This window comes from Eleutherodactylus coqui, chromosome 1 (genome assembly GCF_035609145.1).
Source record: "Eleutherodactylus coqui strain aEleCoq1 chromosome 1, aEleCoq1.hap1, whole genome shotgun sequence".
NCBI lineage: Eukaryota > Metazoa > Chordata > Amphibia > Anura > Eleutherodactylidae > Eleutherodactylus > Eleutherodactylus coqui.
The window spans coordinates 384,440,739-384,459,552 of NC_089837.1; the positions used below are offsets into that span (position 1 = coordinate 384,440,739).

The 18,814-nt window shown below is 44.8% G+C and overlaps 1 protein-coding gene across 1 annotated transcript; it reads left to right on the top strand.

The window, feature by feature from the left end:
• The first annotated feature begins 351 nt into the window (after positions 1-351).
• NIPA1 (NIPA magnesium transporter 1) lies at positions 352-17,963 on the top strand. Its single transcript, XM_066579350.1, has 5 exons — positions 352-532; positions 3,523-3,570; positions 7,615-7,705; positions 10,470-10,630; positions 11,815-17,963. The coding sequence occupies exons 1-5, from the start codon at positions 415-417 to the stop codon at positions 12,324-12,326; spliced, it is 930 nt and encodes a 309-aa protein (XP_066435447.1). The 5' UTR covers positions 352-414; the 3' UTR covers positions 12,327-17,963.
• Positions 17,964-18,814: the final 851 nt, after the last annotated feature.

Sequence of the window (18,814 nt, forward strand, 5' to 3'; positions counted from 1 at the left end):
AAGACGCACTGAAAGATGGTGGGATGTCATTTTTTTTCCATTTCACTCCACTTAGAAATTTTTAAAAGTTTCTCAGTACATTAAATAGAACCATTAAAAAAATACAACTGGTCCCACAAAAAACAAGCCCTCATACAGCGATGTCCATGGATAAATAAAGGAGTTAGGAGTAAAATGGGGGAGGAAAAACCGAAAATAGAAGAAAAGGGGTCCGATCCTAAAGGGTTAAGTTGATGACAGCCCTGTCACCAATGTGGGAACTAGCAGGAAGCTGTCACATTGTATCATAGCAATAAAGTTAGGAGGAAAAAGAAAGCAGCGCCCGCCGCACGTCCCAGGGCAGAGAGCGGCCTGGCAGGAAGAGCCGGCATGAGCAGGCTGCGGGCAGGGCGCTAGTACCGGAGGACACCCGGCATGGAGCTGCAGCCTGAGCTGCCCGTGTTGGGGCTGAGTGTGGCGCTGTTCTCCAGCCTGCTCAACGGCTCCACGTTTGTGCTGCAGAAGAAAGGCATCCTGCGAGCCCGCAGCAGAGGTGAGGGGCAGCGGGGCTCCTGTGTGTGCGTGCAGCCACCCAGCGTGCCGGCTCCGGGGGCTCCCCTGTGTGCATGCAGCCACCCAGCGTGCCGGCTCCGGGGGCTCCTGTGTGTGCGTGCAGCCACCCAGCGTGCCGGCTCCGGGGGCTCCCCTGTGTGCATGCAGCCACCCAGCGTGCCGGCTACACAGGGATAGCAGGCTGGCGCAGAGCAGCTGCAGTGTGCCACCATGCACGCTACGCACTCTGGCTGACCTGTGTGCCAGTGCCCTTCACCACACAGCCTGGCACGATGTGTGAGGGCGTCTGCAGCATCCACTCTCCATGTAATCTCTAATATACAAGCCAAGGTGACAGTGAAGGGGGTTCCCGATGCTCCTTTATATGCAGATCATTTCAGATGGGGGTGCGGCAGCGGGGTGCTGACTGCTGCGGGCGCTCCCTTTAAAGGATCCATTCACACACAGCAGACTTATTGCAGGAATCTCTGTCCGAGTTCCACAACCCACTATGGCCCCACAAACTGTCAGGATGTGAGATCCCGCCGCTCCAACTTAGGCCGGCTGCACACGAACGGATATGCATTGCGGAATCTGCAGTCGGCGTCCGCACTGCGATCCACAGAAAATACCGCCCACAGCGTGCTATGGGGAATCGATTCTTCCTGCACACGAGTGGAAACAAGTTACGGTTTCCACAAGCAGAGGAAAAATCACAGCAGGCTCTATTTTCTGCAGACCGGTCGCAGATTATGCATCATCGCCTAGCAACGGTGCGGGAAAAATAAACGTTTTTTTTAAAACTGTGCTGCGGGTGGTTGCGGCAAAAGAAAAAACAGCTGCGGGCTCCTGCATGCATGTGGAATCCGACCCGTTCGTTTGCAGCGACCTTGGGCTGGCTTCACATGACCAGGTCGGATCCCGCATGTATATCTGTGCCGTCGGCCATACTGATTCTCTCCCCCCCCCCCCCCCCCCCATATCAATATTTTTAATTCCCGGCCATCGTTAAGTGATGACGCGAGTACCCAAAGCCTATGCGCAATGTTAATTGCGTGTGGGCTGCAAGTCAGATGGCCTCCATTGATGGTAATGGAGGCCGTCCATGGCAAAATAGATCAAGCTGCGATTCTTCTTACACTCTCGGCATATACAATTCATACCCACAAGTATGAAGGAAAAATAGAAACTAAGTGGCTTTCAATGCCTGCGTTTTGCCGTGGAAAGTCCGTGCGGATGGTGATCGCTGATTCCGCAATTAAAATTCGTTTGTGTAAGATCCCCCCCACCCCCACCCAAACTAAGTAGCATCTGTGAGCTCTACTGACACGTGTAAAGGCTGATTTAGACACAACGATAATCGCGCAAAAGATGTCGCTCAACCGACTTTTGAGCGATCATCGTTGTGTCATTTACAGCGCAAGATGAGCGATCACCTTGCGCTGCCAGCGGAGGCTGCAGAAGGTAAGCAGGGTGTCCCCGCTTGCCTTCTGCATCCAGCTGTTCCCCGCTCCAGGGCCCTGCTGTTATACAGCCGAGCGCTCGGAGCAGAGGATGCAGGAGACAAGCAGAGTGTCCCTGCTTGTCTTCTGCATCCAGATGTTTTCTGCATGGAGCGCCTGCCTCTTTTACAGCCGAGCACTCCATGCAGGGTGTGGAGAACAGAGCTGGACCGCTGTGTTCTTCATACCCAGCCTGTCATCAGGGAGCGGGATACAGCTGAAACAATAGTATCAGCTGTATCCTGCTGTGAATCCCTGATAAGGCTCATGGTTGTCTTTCAGCATGCTACAGTGTGGCAGTATGTAATCCGTGCGGACAATGCCAGTGTATTCAGGGACATGGCACTAGCCAGGTAGGCATTCTTCATACTTTTACCGGAGGGATAACTGAGGAACAACGTAATGCAAGTAAATATGTTCTACAATTATTTCAAGGGGAATACAAGTGTTTACAGAAACGGACAAGACAGGAGTCTAACAGATTAAGGCTAATTTCACGCAGGCGAGTGGGATATCAGGCCGTGAAACTAGCGCTCGCCAACATACAATATCCTTGCGGATCGTTTGTGTCAAAAATGCCTCGCATCCCTTCATGGAGCAAGTGATCCTCTGGCGCGGGTGAACAGAGCAGGAAAGCAGAATTCCCAGTGCAGATGTGAAGGCAGCCTAAGCCGCTCTCACACAGGCGTTTTTAAAAAATGTTTTACTGGGCGTTAGAAAAAACGCTGTGCGGCGCCTCCCTTGATTTCAATGGGGCTCCTCAGACGAGCGTTCGAACAGGGCACTAATCCAACGCCGTGCTAATCCAACGCCGTCTGTTCTATTTTAGTGCGTTGCAGCGCTTTTTAACGCACCACATCGCCTTGCAGTGATGGTAGAAACACGTTTACAAATGCTGTTCGAAAACGCAGTAAAACGCCATATTTAAACGCCTGTAGTAGAGCGGGCTTAGGCTGCATTCACACGAACGTATATCGGCTCGGTTTTCATGCCCAGCCGATATACATTGTCTCTCTCTGCAGGGGGGGAGGATGGGAGAGCCAGGGGCAGGAACTGAGCTCCCGCCCCCTCTCTGCCTCCTCTCCGCCCCTCTGCACTATTTGCAATGAAAGGAGGCGGGATGGGAGCGGCGCTAAGTGTCACGAATTAGCCCCGCCCAGCCTCTCCCTATTGCAAATAGTGCAGAGGGGGCAAGAGCTCAGTTCCTGCTCCTGGCTCTTCCATCCCCCCCCCCCCCCCCCCCCCCCGCAGATGAGGACGATGTATATCGGCTCGGCCTGAAAACCAAGCCGATATACGTTCGTGTGAATCCAGCCTTACACAAATGCCCTTGCGCTGAGCTGGAGCTGCATTTGGCAATGACATCAGGTTACCAGTGAGAACTGTTTTCATCGTGAAGCATATATTTGCGTGTTCACTAGAGTTGGAGTGTTATGACGACTGTTTATTTGGATACTTTTTAAGTATATTTAATGTGTTTTTTTTGTAGGTGTGTCTTACCTTACAGACCTGATATGGTGGATCGGCACAATCACCAGTAAGTGACTAATAGAACTGCGCATTAATTACCACTGCTCAGATTTTTAATTTTGTCATGGGTGTAAATAGGGCTTAAGGAAAACGATTGTTGTTTAAAGGAACGACTTGGCGACTTTTTGGCTTTCAAATGCAGAGCGTTTACACATGAAGATAATTGTTTGAAATCCTCGCCATCTCCCTCATTAGCCATGTAAGCACTATATGTTCACTCAGATGGCCATGTGTTTATGCAAAGAATCTCTGGGTGGGAGGTTTTTAATTAGTGCCATTGTCTTCTGCAGCATCAGTAAACAAGTAGTTATTGTGTTCAGTTGGGCTTACAGTCACCCCTCCCTGCATGTGAAAGACTGAAGGAATGCTGTTTAAGGCCTCATGTCCACGGGGAAAATCAGGCCCGCTGCGGATCCGTAGCGGGTCCCTCCTGCCCCGCGGACATGAGGCCTAAAAATTAGAATAAACTCACCTGCTCCGGACTATGTGAATCTTCCTTCCTTCGTGGCCGGATTTTCTTTCTTCGGCCCGGCGGATGTGCTCAGCACGCCAGCGGCGTGCCGCGCGCATTCGCCGGGCACATCCGCCGGGCAGGTGAGTTTAATTCTGGTACGGGTCTCCCGCGGATCCGGATGGCTTCCATAGGCTTCAATAGAGGGGAGACCCGCACGAAAATGGAGCTTGTCCATTTTTTTTTCCCGCACGCGGATCCGTGCCTGATTGGAAAAATGACATCGGCAGGTTTTTAGCTACCTGCGGGTGTCTAATGCATCCCTATGGGCGCGCGGATCCGCGTGCAGGAAAAATGCTGCGGATTTTAAGCCCGTGGACATGAGGCCTAAACCTAACAACAAGCGAACGAACTAACAACTAGTTTTAAGCAGGCTGAAACGCCGCAATAAACGGCAAGTGAACGAATAGTGTGCGATGGCCGCGCATTTACACGTAATGATATCGCTTACTTTCACTCATTTGAACACATTTTGAGCGATATCATTGCATGTAAATGGGCCTTCAGTTTCTATAATGTGATTATTTAAAGCGACCCTCTAATCCCGGAGACAAGCTTTGTTCCGACCAGAGGGGCGGGGGTGGTTATCGTATTAGCTGATGCCCTCCTCGATAGCTGTACTGCTGCAGATCTGCCTGGGGCCCTCTGTGGTCTTTGAAGATGGCCGCAGTGCTCCTCCCACTACGCAGTGCGCACCGCATCGGTAGTTAGACACTTCATGCTACCTTCAGCTCAGTGTGTAGTTTCTTAAGAGTGCTGATGCATTAGCAGTGCCCAGTCTAGGTTCACACAGGGCGGATTTGCCGCAGACTTCCCCTGCAGAATTTTGCTGCTGCAAATCCACCTGTGGCCACTAGTCCCGGGATTAGCCAGCCATGTGGATGAGATTTTTCAAGAATCTTGTCCATACAGAGCGGACAATCCGTCGTGGCAAATCCAGAATTAGCCAGTGCTGCGGCGCAGATTCCCGGGAAGCAGCATGTCGATTCTTTTCTTTTTTTGTTGCAGCCTCGCTTCTTTCTATGGGAGAGCCGGCTGCAGCGGAAAAGCATGCGGCCAAGCCACTCCAAGTGCCGCGGGTTTTGAAGCTCTGCTTATCCCACGGAAGTCTCACGTTTTTTTGCTGCGGCAAAACAGCAAGATTTCCGAGGTGAAACCGTCCCATGGAAACCCAGCATAATAAGCATTGCAGCTGTCTTGGAATACCTCGGGGCTGCTTCAGGAACAGGCAGAACAACAACATTATGGCCATAGAGGAGGGCATCGGATAATAATACAACAGCCCCTCCCCCAGTCATACAACATTATTTGTACCGGACAGTTGCTTTAATCTGGTAAATATCTGTGATAAAATGTAAACATAGCTGATACTCCACGTAAAAGAGGAGGAGGGGGGAATTCTTAAAGGGGTTGTAAGTTATTGATGGCCTATCCTCAGGATAAGTATCAGTAGTAGATTGACAGTAGTTTGTTGCCCAGGCCCATAGCTGATTAGGTGTTCGCCATGCCGATGTGCTTGTGTACTAAACTGAATTCTGCAGGAAGTAGACAGTGCTATTCATACTGTACTGGCCAGGCTTGGTTTTGCAGGCCAAGTTCCCAATGAGTTAAATGGGAATTGTGCCTGCAATACCAAGCTTGGCCACGCAGTGGGAATGGAGCTGTCCCCTTCCTGCAGAAATCAGCTCAGAGCACAAGTGGCATGGGCTGGCAAGCAGCAGATTGGCAGGAGGGAGCCCCAGGTAGCAGACCCCAACCAGTCTTCTATTGATGACTTTAAAGGAGATGTCCCGAGGCAGCAAGTGGGGTTATACACTTCTGTATGGCCATAATAATGCACTTTGTAATGTACATTGTGCATTAATTATGAGCCATACAGAAGTTATAAAAAGTTTTTTACTTACCTGCTCCGTTGCTAGCGTCCTGGTCTCCATGGTGCCGACTAATTTTTGGCCTCCGATGGCCAAATTAGCCGCGCTTGCGCAGTCCGGGTCTTCTGCTGTTCTCTATGGGGCTCCGTGTAGCTCCGTGTAGCTCCGCCCCGTCACGTGCCGATTCCAGCCAATCAGGAGGCTGGAATCGGCAGTGGACCGCACAGAAGAGCTGCGGTCCACGGAGGAAGAGGCCATCTTCAGCGGTGAGTAGAGAAGTCACCGGAGCGCCGGGATTCAGGTAAGCGCTGTGCGGGTGGTTTTTTTAACCCCTGCATCGGGGTTGTCTCGCGCCGAACGGGGGGGGGGTTTAAAAAAAAAAAAACCCGTTTCGGCGCGGGACATCTCCTTTAATCCTGAGGCTAGGTCAGCACTACTATATAAAAGCAGACAAAATGCTTTCTGTATTCAGTGTTTTGTTTAACCCTTTTGTGATGAGCTTATTTTGTGTCTTAAGAGCCAAGTGATTTTCTTCATTGCATTGAAAGAGCCGTAAGTCGTTGACGGCCATTTTTTGGGGGGACAAGCTGTATTTTTTTAATGGCACCACTCTGGGGTACTTATGTGTTGTATAACTTTTATTACATTTTTTGGAGGGGAGACAGAGGAAAAAAATGGCCAGAAATTTCACCACTGTTTTTGGGTTTTGTTTTTACAGTGTCCATGATTTGGGAAAAGTAATATGTTAACTTTTTTTATCTGGTTCAGCACCATTACTGTGATATCAGGTTTATTTAGATTTTGGGTTTTTTCCCATTTTTGCACGACACACGTTTTGTTTTTTTTAAAAGATAACCCATAGCATTTTTATTTTTTACGGCAACGGAGCTATGTGAGGTCTTGTTTTTTGCAGGGAGAACTTTTTATTGGTATCATATTGAGGTACTTTTGGATTGCTTTTTGTCATATTGTTTTGGGAGATGAACCAAAGAATAATAGCAATTCTAGCCTTATGTCTCAAAATTATTTTCACGGCATTCACCATGTGTGATAAATAGCAAAATATTTTCATTGTCTGGCTCGTGTTGCATTAACAAAAAAAATGTTTTGGGTATTTTATCATATTTAAGGAGGAGTTTTGTAGGGAAAAATGTGGGGTTTTTTGTTTGTTTTTTTTTTTTCTTTATTGAACTTTATTCTGACACCATTTTTTTAGTCCATCAAGGAGACTTGAAGATGTGATTGTTCAAAACACTAGGATAATACACTGCATTATTATGGCAGCAGCATATTCGACTCTGAGTTAGACAGCCGACATTGAGCCCTTTGTCAGGCTTCCAGCTGCCATGGGAACCCAATGATGCCTTGCGATTGCATTGCAGGTTGCTGATGGGTGACAGAGCCTCCTCTGCTTACATGCAGCAGTTGCTATTGATTGTGGCATATAGGGGGTAAAACTGCCAGAATCTGAGGTTTCTCGTCTCCTAGCAGTTAGAGCAGGAGCCTGGCTGTTACTAGTCAGCCACGCCACCTCCTTAAAAAGATGTATGTGCAGGTCTAAAGCTCATTAGTAACGTCAGTAAAAAGGCGAATTGGTTGTCACTAAGGGGTTAAGTATAGTAGGGCAGCTATATATATGTTTCATAACTATTTGTTGACTTTCTTCCAGTGGCTTTGGGGCAAATTGGAAATTTCCTTGCATATACTGCTGCTCCGGCTGTGCTGGTGACGCCGTTGGGTGCACTGGGCATTCCTTTTGGGTAAGTCCATGTAGAATGTCTTTCTCCAAAAGGTAGAGATTGAAATAACATTCAAGTGTAGTATTGTCATTCTCATAGAATTTATCTGCACAATTGGATTCCTATTGATTTTATTTAAGGGGTTTTCCCAATTGTTTTAATAGCTGAGCATGGCATAAAATAACGAGTTATGCCACTTAAAGCCCATGACACAACTGAATGGCTGAGCATCTTAAGCTCCCTGTATGTACATTCGGCAGAAGTCAGGTAGTCACCGTTTCACCACCCCAAACTCCTGGTATCAGCACTCACATCCTGGGTGCCATGATGCCAGGAGTTTGGCACGGTGACGCTGCGGCCTCAGTTTGCACAAGTTACCTGACTTCCACCGGACGTACATACCGGGAGGCGTGCCGCTCAGCTGTGTCCCAGTGTGGCCTTTGCTTCTTGTTGTTTTATGTCATGCTCAGCTGTTTATTTAGTTTTATTAAAGTGGGAAAACACCTTTTAGGCTGGGTTCCCACAGTGCGGAATCCCACCGGAAATCTCGCGGTTTGGCCACAGCGAAAAACCGCAAGATTTCCTCCAGGAAAGCGCCGCTTCAAAACACGCGGCACTTAGCCGCAGGTTTTGGAGCGGCTTGCCGCATGCTTTTCCGCTGCGGACGGCGCTCCCATAGAGGAGAGCGTGTCTGCAACGGGAAATAAAAATTGACATGCTGTGGCCAGGGAATCCGCATCGGCTTTGCTGCAACAGATTGGCCATCTCACGTGGATGAGATTTTTGACAAATCTCGTCCACATGGCTGGCTGAACTCGGGACTAGCGGCCGCAGCTGGAGCAAATCCACCCTGTGTGAACCCAGCCTTAATGCGTACCTCTAATGATCCACTTAGAAACCAGTAAAGATATGAACCTCAGTGTGCAAATTAAAGTTTCAAATGTAGAATGAAAATATTGGTGCTCTATGCAGCTTGTAAACTTCTTTCACTTAGAATGAAGTTTATAAGCTCTCTTCATTTAGGTCTGACCACAGTCTGAGCAGATTTAGGGCAGCATCACAAACAATGTAAATGCTGCAGGATTTCCACAGTAGTTACAGCACAAGCCATACAGAGGAGATTTCTAAAATCTCCCGTACATAGCGCAGAAAGTTTTTGCATGCCGATATATACTACAGATTTCAACCATTAAAATACAAGGGTTAAAATCCACAGCACGTGCGAATTTGGCCACTGTGAATTGCCATATTTACAGCGGGTTATCTGCTGTGTAAAGCCTGCAGCACACACACTATGGGGCAGATTTACTATTCAAAATACAACAGTTTTCTGGAGCAATTTGCGCCATCTTACATGCTTTGCACCACATTTACACGTGTTTTTAGACACTCTTGGACAGTCTTTTTCCGTGTTGGCTGAAAAAGGGCATGAGCACTAAACTGTGCCAAAGTGCTGCGAATTGCGCTAACACTTTGGCGCAATTTTTTGCAAAAACCAAGCAAATGAATAGGTGGTCTAGACTTAGACTAGACAGTCTTAAAATTCACCTTTACTTCCCACCTGCTGACAGAGAGAGAGCTAAAACAATTTCTTACCAAAGGCAATTACAAGCTGTTTCTGTCAAAGGAACTTTCTAGCTAATAAAGTCCTGTGATCACAGCAGCATATGCACTAATTTAAGCAGGCAGTGTGATTTAGGGTAAGGGGAGTAGTGGCGAACATGATGTGAGCTAGCAGGCTTGTAGACAGTTACTGGACTGTAACTCTACTGCATCTGTAATATGTCAAACACAGAGAACGGTGTTCTTTGAATTTATAATGTACAGCAAAAAGGTACTGTTAGCCAGAAAAATCAATGGAGTGTTAAATACGTTTGTCTTTTTTAAACAAGAGTATTAAAGAGGTTATACTAACTAACCAGAAACATTTATATTTGCAAGCTTTCGGAGGTTAGAGGCCCCTTCATCAGGCTGAATATTACATCATTAGTTTAAGGTCTGTCTGCATATGGTTCCATCACTTTAGGCTGCCTGTCCACAGGCGTAGCGGGAGCAGGAGCCGGCAGACGGATCTCCACGGGTCAGCCTATCTGACAGATAGGCTGACCGCGAAGAATCGCGGCAAATCGCAGCTCGTGGACAAGGGGAAGCTCTCTCCATAGCAACACTATGGAGAGCTTTCACTGCGTTCTCCACGGCCGGCTTATCGCCGCGGGGAATGCAATGCAAACTCGCCCGTGGACAGGCAGCCTAACTTGTACTTTTCTCTCAGTTCTTCGTTTGTAAAACTTGTTTGAGGAAGGGGCCTCTGAGCTCTGAAAGCTTGTAGATATCATTTTTAGCCAATAATGGTATCTCGTCTATAGTACTTTTTTTTTTTTTTAATACAAGAGTATTTAACACCACATTGTTAATGAATTAGGAAAACTAGGTGTGCAGCACCAACCACTGTTTTGAAGGCTTTCCAAGGCCCTGTACATGAGGATCTGAGACCACTGTACAGCTTTTACTTTTCACGGGAAGTATAGTTTTTCTCCTTGCAATACATAAAATTGAGAATAATGCAACTCACTGTATCCATTCATGTTTTAGCTTTCCTCCGCCTGACTGCTCCTCTTCCCTTGTCTATTATGACAGGATATGGTCGTCTTACCTGGTGTGAATGAGGTCCAGTGTCCTAAACAATACCAATATATATGAATTGTGTTTATTTAGAGCAAACTAATTGTTTTCTACATTATTTTCCTGACTAATTTGTTGATTCCTGTTGTTTCGCATTTGGAAGGTCCGTCTTGGCCTCGTATGTGCTGAAGGAAAATCTTAATTTCTTGGGCAAACTGGGATGTCTCCTGAGCTGCGTGGGCTCGATTATCCTCATTATCCACTCTCCCAAGTCAGAAAGCATAACCTCTCGAGCCGAGTTTGAAGAGAAGCTCTCTAATCCAGGTATTGTTGTTTTTCTTGGAGTGTCCTACTAACCATGCTAGTATTAAAAGGAACTCTTCAGGTAAACATCTCATAGTTTCCTCTGCCGATTGCTTTATTCATGAATTCTCTGCTCTGTTAGGGCCCCCCTTATTGTCCCATGAGACCCCCACTCTGCCTAGCCAAATTGTCTGGTGTGTGGGACCTCAAGTCATTTTCGCTATTCATTCCTATGACAGCTGCAGTGTGAGTCTCATAGGAGTGTATGCTATAAAAAGTTTCCCCGGAGTGCTGCCTTAGGCTGCCTTCATATGCGCAATAAAAGCGCGCGATGCAAAAGTGAGTAAAAAAGCAGAGTTATGAAACCAATGATTTTCAGTGTTTTCCTTCACATTAGCGATGTTTTCACTGTGGCGCCCAATAATCGCGGGAACAAAGATGTGGGTTTTTTTGGGGGGGGGGGGGGGGTCGCGATTTTTCTCGTGGCAAAATCACGATCTCCTGTGTGAAACTAGCCTAAACCTGATATCAGTTAAAACTGGCATGGACTATATTTTCAGTATGATTATTCAAAGATCCTACTCAACTGTTACCATCTATATATATATTTTTTTTTAATCAAATCACAGACTCCCCCTTTAAGCGCTAAGAACCCCTGACAAAATCGGATTCAGCTGGCCATGCATTTCTCACCCATGCATTGGAAATGTAGTATTACATGGCAGCCATTCATATACTTGTTAGCGGTTCTTCATTCAGGGCCCTCCTTGATGATGAAAATATGCCTTAGTACATTAATTTAATGGCTTTTAACAAAGAATATCATACTACATGGGATAAAGTAGGCCCTATCAATACTATAATTGCCTTACTACAGGCCATAATACTCTTATGGGACTTCTTTCCGAGTGTCATTAATAGTCAGGGCTTACAAAACCGAAACCTCTATCATTATATGAACTGCAAGAGATGTGTGCTATGATTAATGGCAAAGGCTTACTGACAGCTTAATTGTGGAAGGACCACTAGCCCTACTTATAAGCCCCTTGTAATGGGTATAGACAGACTGACAGGGCCCGCATTAGCGTGGTGCAGGGTTGGCGGCTGCATTATCAGTTGGGCTGTCCGTTTTTATTATATAGTTAACCAGTGCGCATATATTTATGGATCCGAAATATTAAGATGACATATTTTTTGTCTTTCAGTATTCCTGAGTTACCTCTGTTTTGTTCTCCTGATGTTGACGCTGCTGATATTTTGGCTATCTCCAGTGTATGGGAAGAAAAATATCATGGTTTACATAGGCGTGTGCTCGCTGCTAGGCACGTTTACTGTCCCCTGTACTAAAGGCATAGGGCTTTTTGCTCAAGATGCTTTTACCAACAATCCAAGCGGCTCAAGCTCCACTTACCTTTTCATATGCCTGCTAGGAGTCCTGGGGTGTAGCATTCTCATCCAGTTCCGATATATTAACAAAGCTCTAGAAGACTATGACTCTTGTATATTCAGTGCTATTTATTATGTTACCTTCACAACTATAGTCCTGGTTGCAACTGCAATTCTCTTTCAAGAATGGACCAAAGTAGGAGCAGTAGACTTCCTGGCCATGCTGTGTGGGTTCTCGACGGTGTCTACTGGAGTCATTTTAATTCAGATGTTTAAAGAGTTTAATATCAGCTTCCGGGAGCTAAACAAGACGCCGGAGAAGAAAGAGTAAAACGACCAGGCAAATGGCTATTCCATGTCAAATTGGGCAACGCTCACTATAACCTCTATTTTCCAAAACCTCTAACAATTTTTTACAAAGGCAATGCAGTAAATATTCTCTTAAGAACGAGTAATGTCAACTCTGTCCATATGCACTGCTGGAGAATAGTAACCTACAACTAGAACGCACATGAAGGGATCGCCATGCGCTTGTAGTTACTGTGTATGATTTTATCATAAGCCCCCCCGTTCACACAGGTTCATTTTTGCTAATTTAGCACCCAAAGCCACATCCATATGAACCAGATTTCAGCAATTGACATGTTCAATTCTGGACATTCTCATCGGGAAATAGGTATGCAGATTTGTGAATTTTCAAATGCAAATCTGCAGCACAAAATTGCAGCTTTTGCCTTGTATTTTCTGCGTTGGATTATGAGGTAAATTCGCATCCGATTTCCCTAATGTTTATTTAATAGCATGTGAAAGAGGCCTAAGGCATAATCTGTTAAGTGGCGTGAAGGCGTATACGTATTTCCTTATTGTATCTGCTGACTAGTTCCTGTTATTTCTGCAGGGGACCTCGAAGCCCAACCCAGCACTATGTTATCACATACGTTTTATAATTTAAGCTTATTTAGAATATGCCCTCCTAACGCTTCCTTAACTTATACATTTTTTGGTGGCATTTTTCTAGCTTTAACCCTTTCCAGTGCATTTTTGGATTCAGGGTTTCCTAAAAGGCTTTCTCTTTTTGCTGTTACAAAACGGTGCCATCTGCTGACTAAGTCAGTGTGTGTGTGTGCCAAAGAGGCCCTGACAGCCGAGTGGCTGGCAATGGACGGTAAGAATACCCTGTCGGACATCTTCTGACGTTGGAGCTGTACAAGCTGTACAATCAGAATGTAGGAAGACGTCAGACAGTGGATTGGAAAGGGTTAATGCGTTTTTTACAATATTTTTTTGCCTTTTTTTTTTCTTCAAGCGATTTTTACCCTACAGAGAAATCATTCGGAAAAATGCCATACCCTAGAGCATGTTGCTTTTTGTGGAAAAAAATGCATCCAAAGAATGCATTAAAATTTAGGAAAATCGCCCCCCCCTCCTCCCCCCCCCCCCCCCGAAAAAAAACAAAGCACACCATAGTGCATTTCAGATCTCCTGATTCACCTACAGCTAGCATTTTGTTTGAAACCAACCTAAGTCTGCTGCTTTTTTAAAGTTTGACTGTATACCATGACATCCATATTTACAGAATGCTTCAAACCACATTCCCTGTGTATTACTCTACAGGTCCTGAGGTCACATTGTCTGAGCAAATGAAGGGATTCCCTCTTTGTCAAATGGATTTAATCAGTGTTTGCCTTTCATCCTCAGTGTTATTCATTGATTCTCACTGACCCTCTAAAGGCCCCCTTTTCATGCAAAGATAATCTTCCTAATGAATGAAAGATTTAATGATTTATTTGCATTAAGTGTTAATGGCCATTACCACTTTATAATCTTCATTGGCATGTAAAAGGACCTCTATGAGTTGTTTGCAGAGCCCAGCGTGTGTTTAAACACACGCCCAGCTATGCAAACAGCTGTTGGCACATTCCATTGTTCTTTTTGTGGCTAGTGTAAACATGCCATGGGGGGGGGGGACACATTGTGCAGTCTATTGAAAGATGAGCAAAATACATTCAAATGGAATGTATTTGCTTAGTCTTTCAGCGGCTTAACGATGGATTTTAAGTGAACCAAAATCTACTGTTGAAACAAAAAGTGCACAATGCCCGCGTAACAATTATGACATTTTTGGCCATTTGGATGAATTTTGAGCAATAATCAATGCGTGTAAAAGAGCCTTTACACTGAATGTTGCTGCTCGCTACTGCAAGGTACTAGTGGTTCTTGGGACTACAGTGAATTGTGACTTTGCCTGCAACATGACCAAAAATCATAATGGGGTTGCTTGCAAGTCACAGGTTGCTATGACTGCAATAAGCAGGTCACAAACATATTCAAGACTAGATCTTTTTGCAACCTGTAAGATGCGATCATGGAAACCTGTGAGTCGTGCTGTAACCTTATTGGCTTCAACTCCAGCGTAAGATCACTGGGCCACATGGTGATCATTGGTTGCAGCCAAAATCGTTATGACCTTAGCCTCATTCCTGGGAAGAGGATGCTGTTCCCTCTGACCCTAAGGTAAACTCGATGTGATATGTAACCCACCACAGCTGAAGTTAGCTCGATGAAAGCGTCAATAGATCCCACCAGTCACATCTCCTGAAATGAAAAGTAGCAACAGGGTTTAACAATCGCAGTCCAAGATTAATAAACACATAATATGCACATAAATGCCAAGGCAATATCTTTTACGCAGAGGTAAGGAATTAGTTTGCTATAAATGGCCGATTATACTACATGGACAATAATGGCCATCTGAGAGTAGGATTACAGCTTGTAAGTAATGGAGATTCTTGGAGGTCACCAACCTCTGCTCCGACACTGCAAGCTGCCGATCGGGGATTAGGCTTGATGTGGCGGTTAACAATCGGCCTGCTGTTGGAAGGACCTGTCATCAGTGCTGTGGACTTGATTGGGGAATCTCCAAAGGAAATAATGACACTAGCGCGGTATCCGTGACACTTATTGCCTTGAGGCCCAGATCCGTGACAGTCCATCCCTGCCCTGGGTTGGATTTTCTTCAGCGGGAATGTGTTTTCATAACAAAGCAAATATTTGTCTCAATGTCATCACTGGTGCTCAGAATTCGTGGAACGCTATTCTACTGTAACATTGGCTGTGAGCCGGGGAGTCCTGTAATTATCTGAAACAGTAAGACTTCAGTAATTCCTTACGACAGAACAGTCTTCAGATTTTTTTTTTCTTCACTCAGAAAACTAAAATATCTAAAATCATCTATTTATATGTATGTATAAAGCTATATTAGAAAGCATGACTTATTGACATGGAATGGCCACTTTAGATGGATTTGTAATTGTGTAATTAACCTTATTGTGGTACATTCTGACATGATTCCAACAGTAGAAATGGCCGCTGTACTCAGGTATCACATCTAAGGCCACTCAGTATTAACCTAATTATAATACTTGACAACTGTTTACTGAACTGTTATTTAATCACTATTACTAGGAGATACTAAAATGAGCAAAGTGCACAAAGTCGAAGAGAACTGTACTATGGCCGCTGCTATTTAATCCAGTCAGCATCTGTATGACTGATAAGTCTAATTACTGTAGTGTAGGAATAGACATTTACGTATGCCCTGTATATCTTAGACGTTGTAAGAAGATGAATGGCTGCAGCCGCTGCAAGAACATCCTAACGTCAGTTTACAAATCACTGAATGAGTATTACAACGTTCTACGCGCCCCAGTATGAAATGTGAATATCAATTCCAGAAAGTGGGGTTCTCACCTATAGACTTGACAGAACTGTAGGTAAAGCAATACTTTTGGAGTGGATAACTTGCAAAAATGCATCGCACATAACATCGCATGTGTTTGAAACAAAATATATGCGGAATGTGTGACCATAGTCTAAGGGCTTATGCACATGACACGAGGCTCATCTGTTAACTATATGGTGGTTTGAACAGAGATCAATGAATATTTGCATATAGAAATATACACAAATGTTTGTGCCTTATGTGAGAAGCCTTCTGTTATATTGTTGTTCAAAGCAGCTTATATCACCTTGTTAACATTTAGACTGGTTTATCCACAATTGACATTTCTCGCCTATTCACAGGATAAAATCTCTGATTACTGTGAGCCCCCACAATCACCAGAACAGACTTTTGAACCCTCATTCTTTCTCACTATGCAACGGTGTCTATGGTGCTGACAAAATCAGCTGAGGGCTTACTCTATTGTGTGTGTCAGTCCCACAGTCTAAAGGCCTATTTAGACACAACGATTATCGCTCAAAGATGTCGCTCAAGTGACTTTTGAGCGATCATCGTTGTGTCATTTGCAGCCCAAGATGAGCGATCACCTTGTGCTGCCAGCGGAGGATGCAGAAGACAAGCGGGGTGTCCCCACTTGTCTTCTGCATCCAGCTGTTACCCGCTCCAAGCACCTGGCTGTTATACAGCTGAGCGCTCGGTGCGGAGGATGCAGAAGACAAGCGAGGTGTCCCTGCTTGCCTTCTGCATCCAGCTGTTCCCCACTCCGACCGCCCGGCTGTTATACAGCTGAACGCTCGGAGCAGAGGATGCAGAAGACAAGCGGGGTGTCCCCGCTTGCCTTCTGCATCCAGCTATTTTCTGCATGGAGCACTCGGCTGTTATACAGCTGAGCGCTCTGTGCCGGGTATGGAGAACAGAGCTGGACCGCTGTGTTCTTCATACCCCACCTGTCATCAGGAAGCGGAATACAGGTGAAACAATAGTATCAGCTGTATCCCGCTGTGAATCCCCAGATAAGGATCATCGTTGTCTTTTAGCACGCTGAAAGACAACGATGAGCAACAGGATAATGAAAACTGAACGATGTCAGTGCAGTTGCACACAACGACTATCGCTCAAAAGATGGCTTTGGATTGAATTCTGAGCGATAATCGTTGTCTACATGGGCCTTTAGAATTGGGTGGCACTACGCATGCTCCATTCAAACTTCTCATTATAGTTGTGCAGTGATGATGAATAGGGAGCTCAAGGCCGTGGGGCTCCCAATGATCAAACCTATCCTGTGGATATCCTGTCAGTTGTGAAGAAACCCCCTTTAAAAGCTACTTGTGATTGGACAGAACCCATGGTATTTGGGTAGGGTAATATGTCCTAAGAGATAATGCATGTGTCAGTTTTTGTGCATTATACAGTTTGCTTACTATCGAGCCTAAGTGCTCTCATCTAATAAATTGTGTAGAGGAAGTTCATGTTGCAGGAATTTCTGGCTTAATAGACTCATTGAAATGTATCCATTAACTTCTATTTGATAGGGCACATCATAAATGTCCCAACATCACATTTTCTCTAGTGACATAATACAGTTTATAAAGGATGCTTTAATATATTTATTAAGAGTTGCAGAAACACAGGTTTCTGATGTGATGTAGTCGCATATAAAGACAAGTATTAGTGCATGGTAATATAATCATTATGTAACATATCTGTGCGCCCATGTACATCTATCTTCATACACTTGAAGCTGCTGCCTCAGTCTAGCACTGTGAAGAACACTTAGAAGACATATACGTCCTCTCAGGCTCTGTTCAGACTGCATTCAAGCCTTACATTGGAGGTATACTGTACATCAGGAGGATTTCCCCACATATGCATGCCACTGTATAGGCGTGCAGTAACATACATCACCCATAGGCTTTCATGTTTAAAAGAAAAAATACTGTATGGTATTTTTTACTGGATGCCTCTGCATAAAAAACAGTCAACTACCCTTTATTATACAGTAAAATATACATACCAATACATAGCACCCTGATAAAGGCCAATGAGTTGCTCTCTTTGCCTGCACTGAATGAAGTGATGACTTCATTCAGCATATGCGCTGCAGGCTTTCCCAGCGCATATGCTGAGCGCATTATTTTAACATTAACAGACATAAATAATTTCATGTAACATACAGATGATACAAATCAAATGATTGTAATTTAATAAAAAGTAACATTTATTTCACTAATTTATTTTTGGCATATTTAATGCAGACAGATTCTGAAATGTATACATGTGTCCTACAGGCACGTAAAATGTTGGATTTGTTATTGAATTAAGCATTTGTATCATGCAGTGCGATCTGGAAATGATACATTGCAAAGACAAAGCGCTGCTCTGTACTTAAATATAATTGTATTTGTTTAGAAGGCTTTCTGGTAATAAATTCTCCTCTTCATCACCCTTCAGCCCTATCATTACCTGGAGGCCGCAGTCCATGCTAGCCAGTAGTTTGTGACTGAAGCCACAAGGTATCTGTGCTTGGAAGCTCACTCATAGTGAGAAGTTCTCAATGCAGCCAAGATGAACACATGTATCTATTAAATTGAAGATCATGATAATTTTAATGGAATATGCAATATATTTAGTAATTTGTAGGCAAGGAGGAGGAATGGCGAATCTCTGACAAAAAAGTGGATTATGCGAAGAAAAAAAACAATGTTACTTGGGGAAAGGAACCTAAAGGGAACCTGTTAGGGAGATCCATGCTCCCCTAACCACTGGCAGCATGAATTACCAAAAGGCTCCTCTATTACTTACAACTTTTGTTTTAGGGAGGATTCAAATGTGGTTTAAAAATAGATGACAAAAAAATCAAAATCCGTGTTTTACATGTAGATGTTGGTGCAGAATTGTTGTGAATTATCCCCTTTGCATTGCTAAGAGCCTAAAATGCACCATTTCCATAGCAAATTGCATGTAAAACATGCAGATTGTGAGGTGGAGTTGTTTGTACCGGATATTTAGGCTATGTTTGAATCCACTGTTATTGTGAAATGCTGCAGCGTCTCAGAGAAAACCTGGTTTGAAAATGA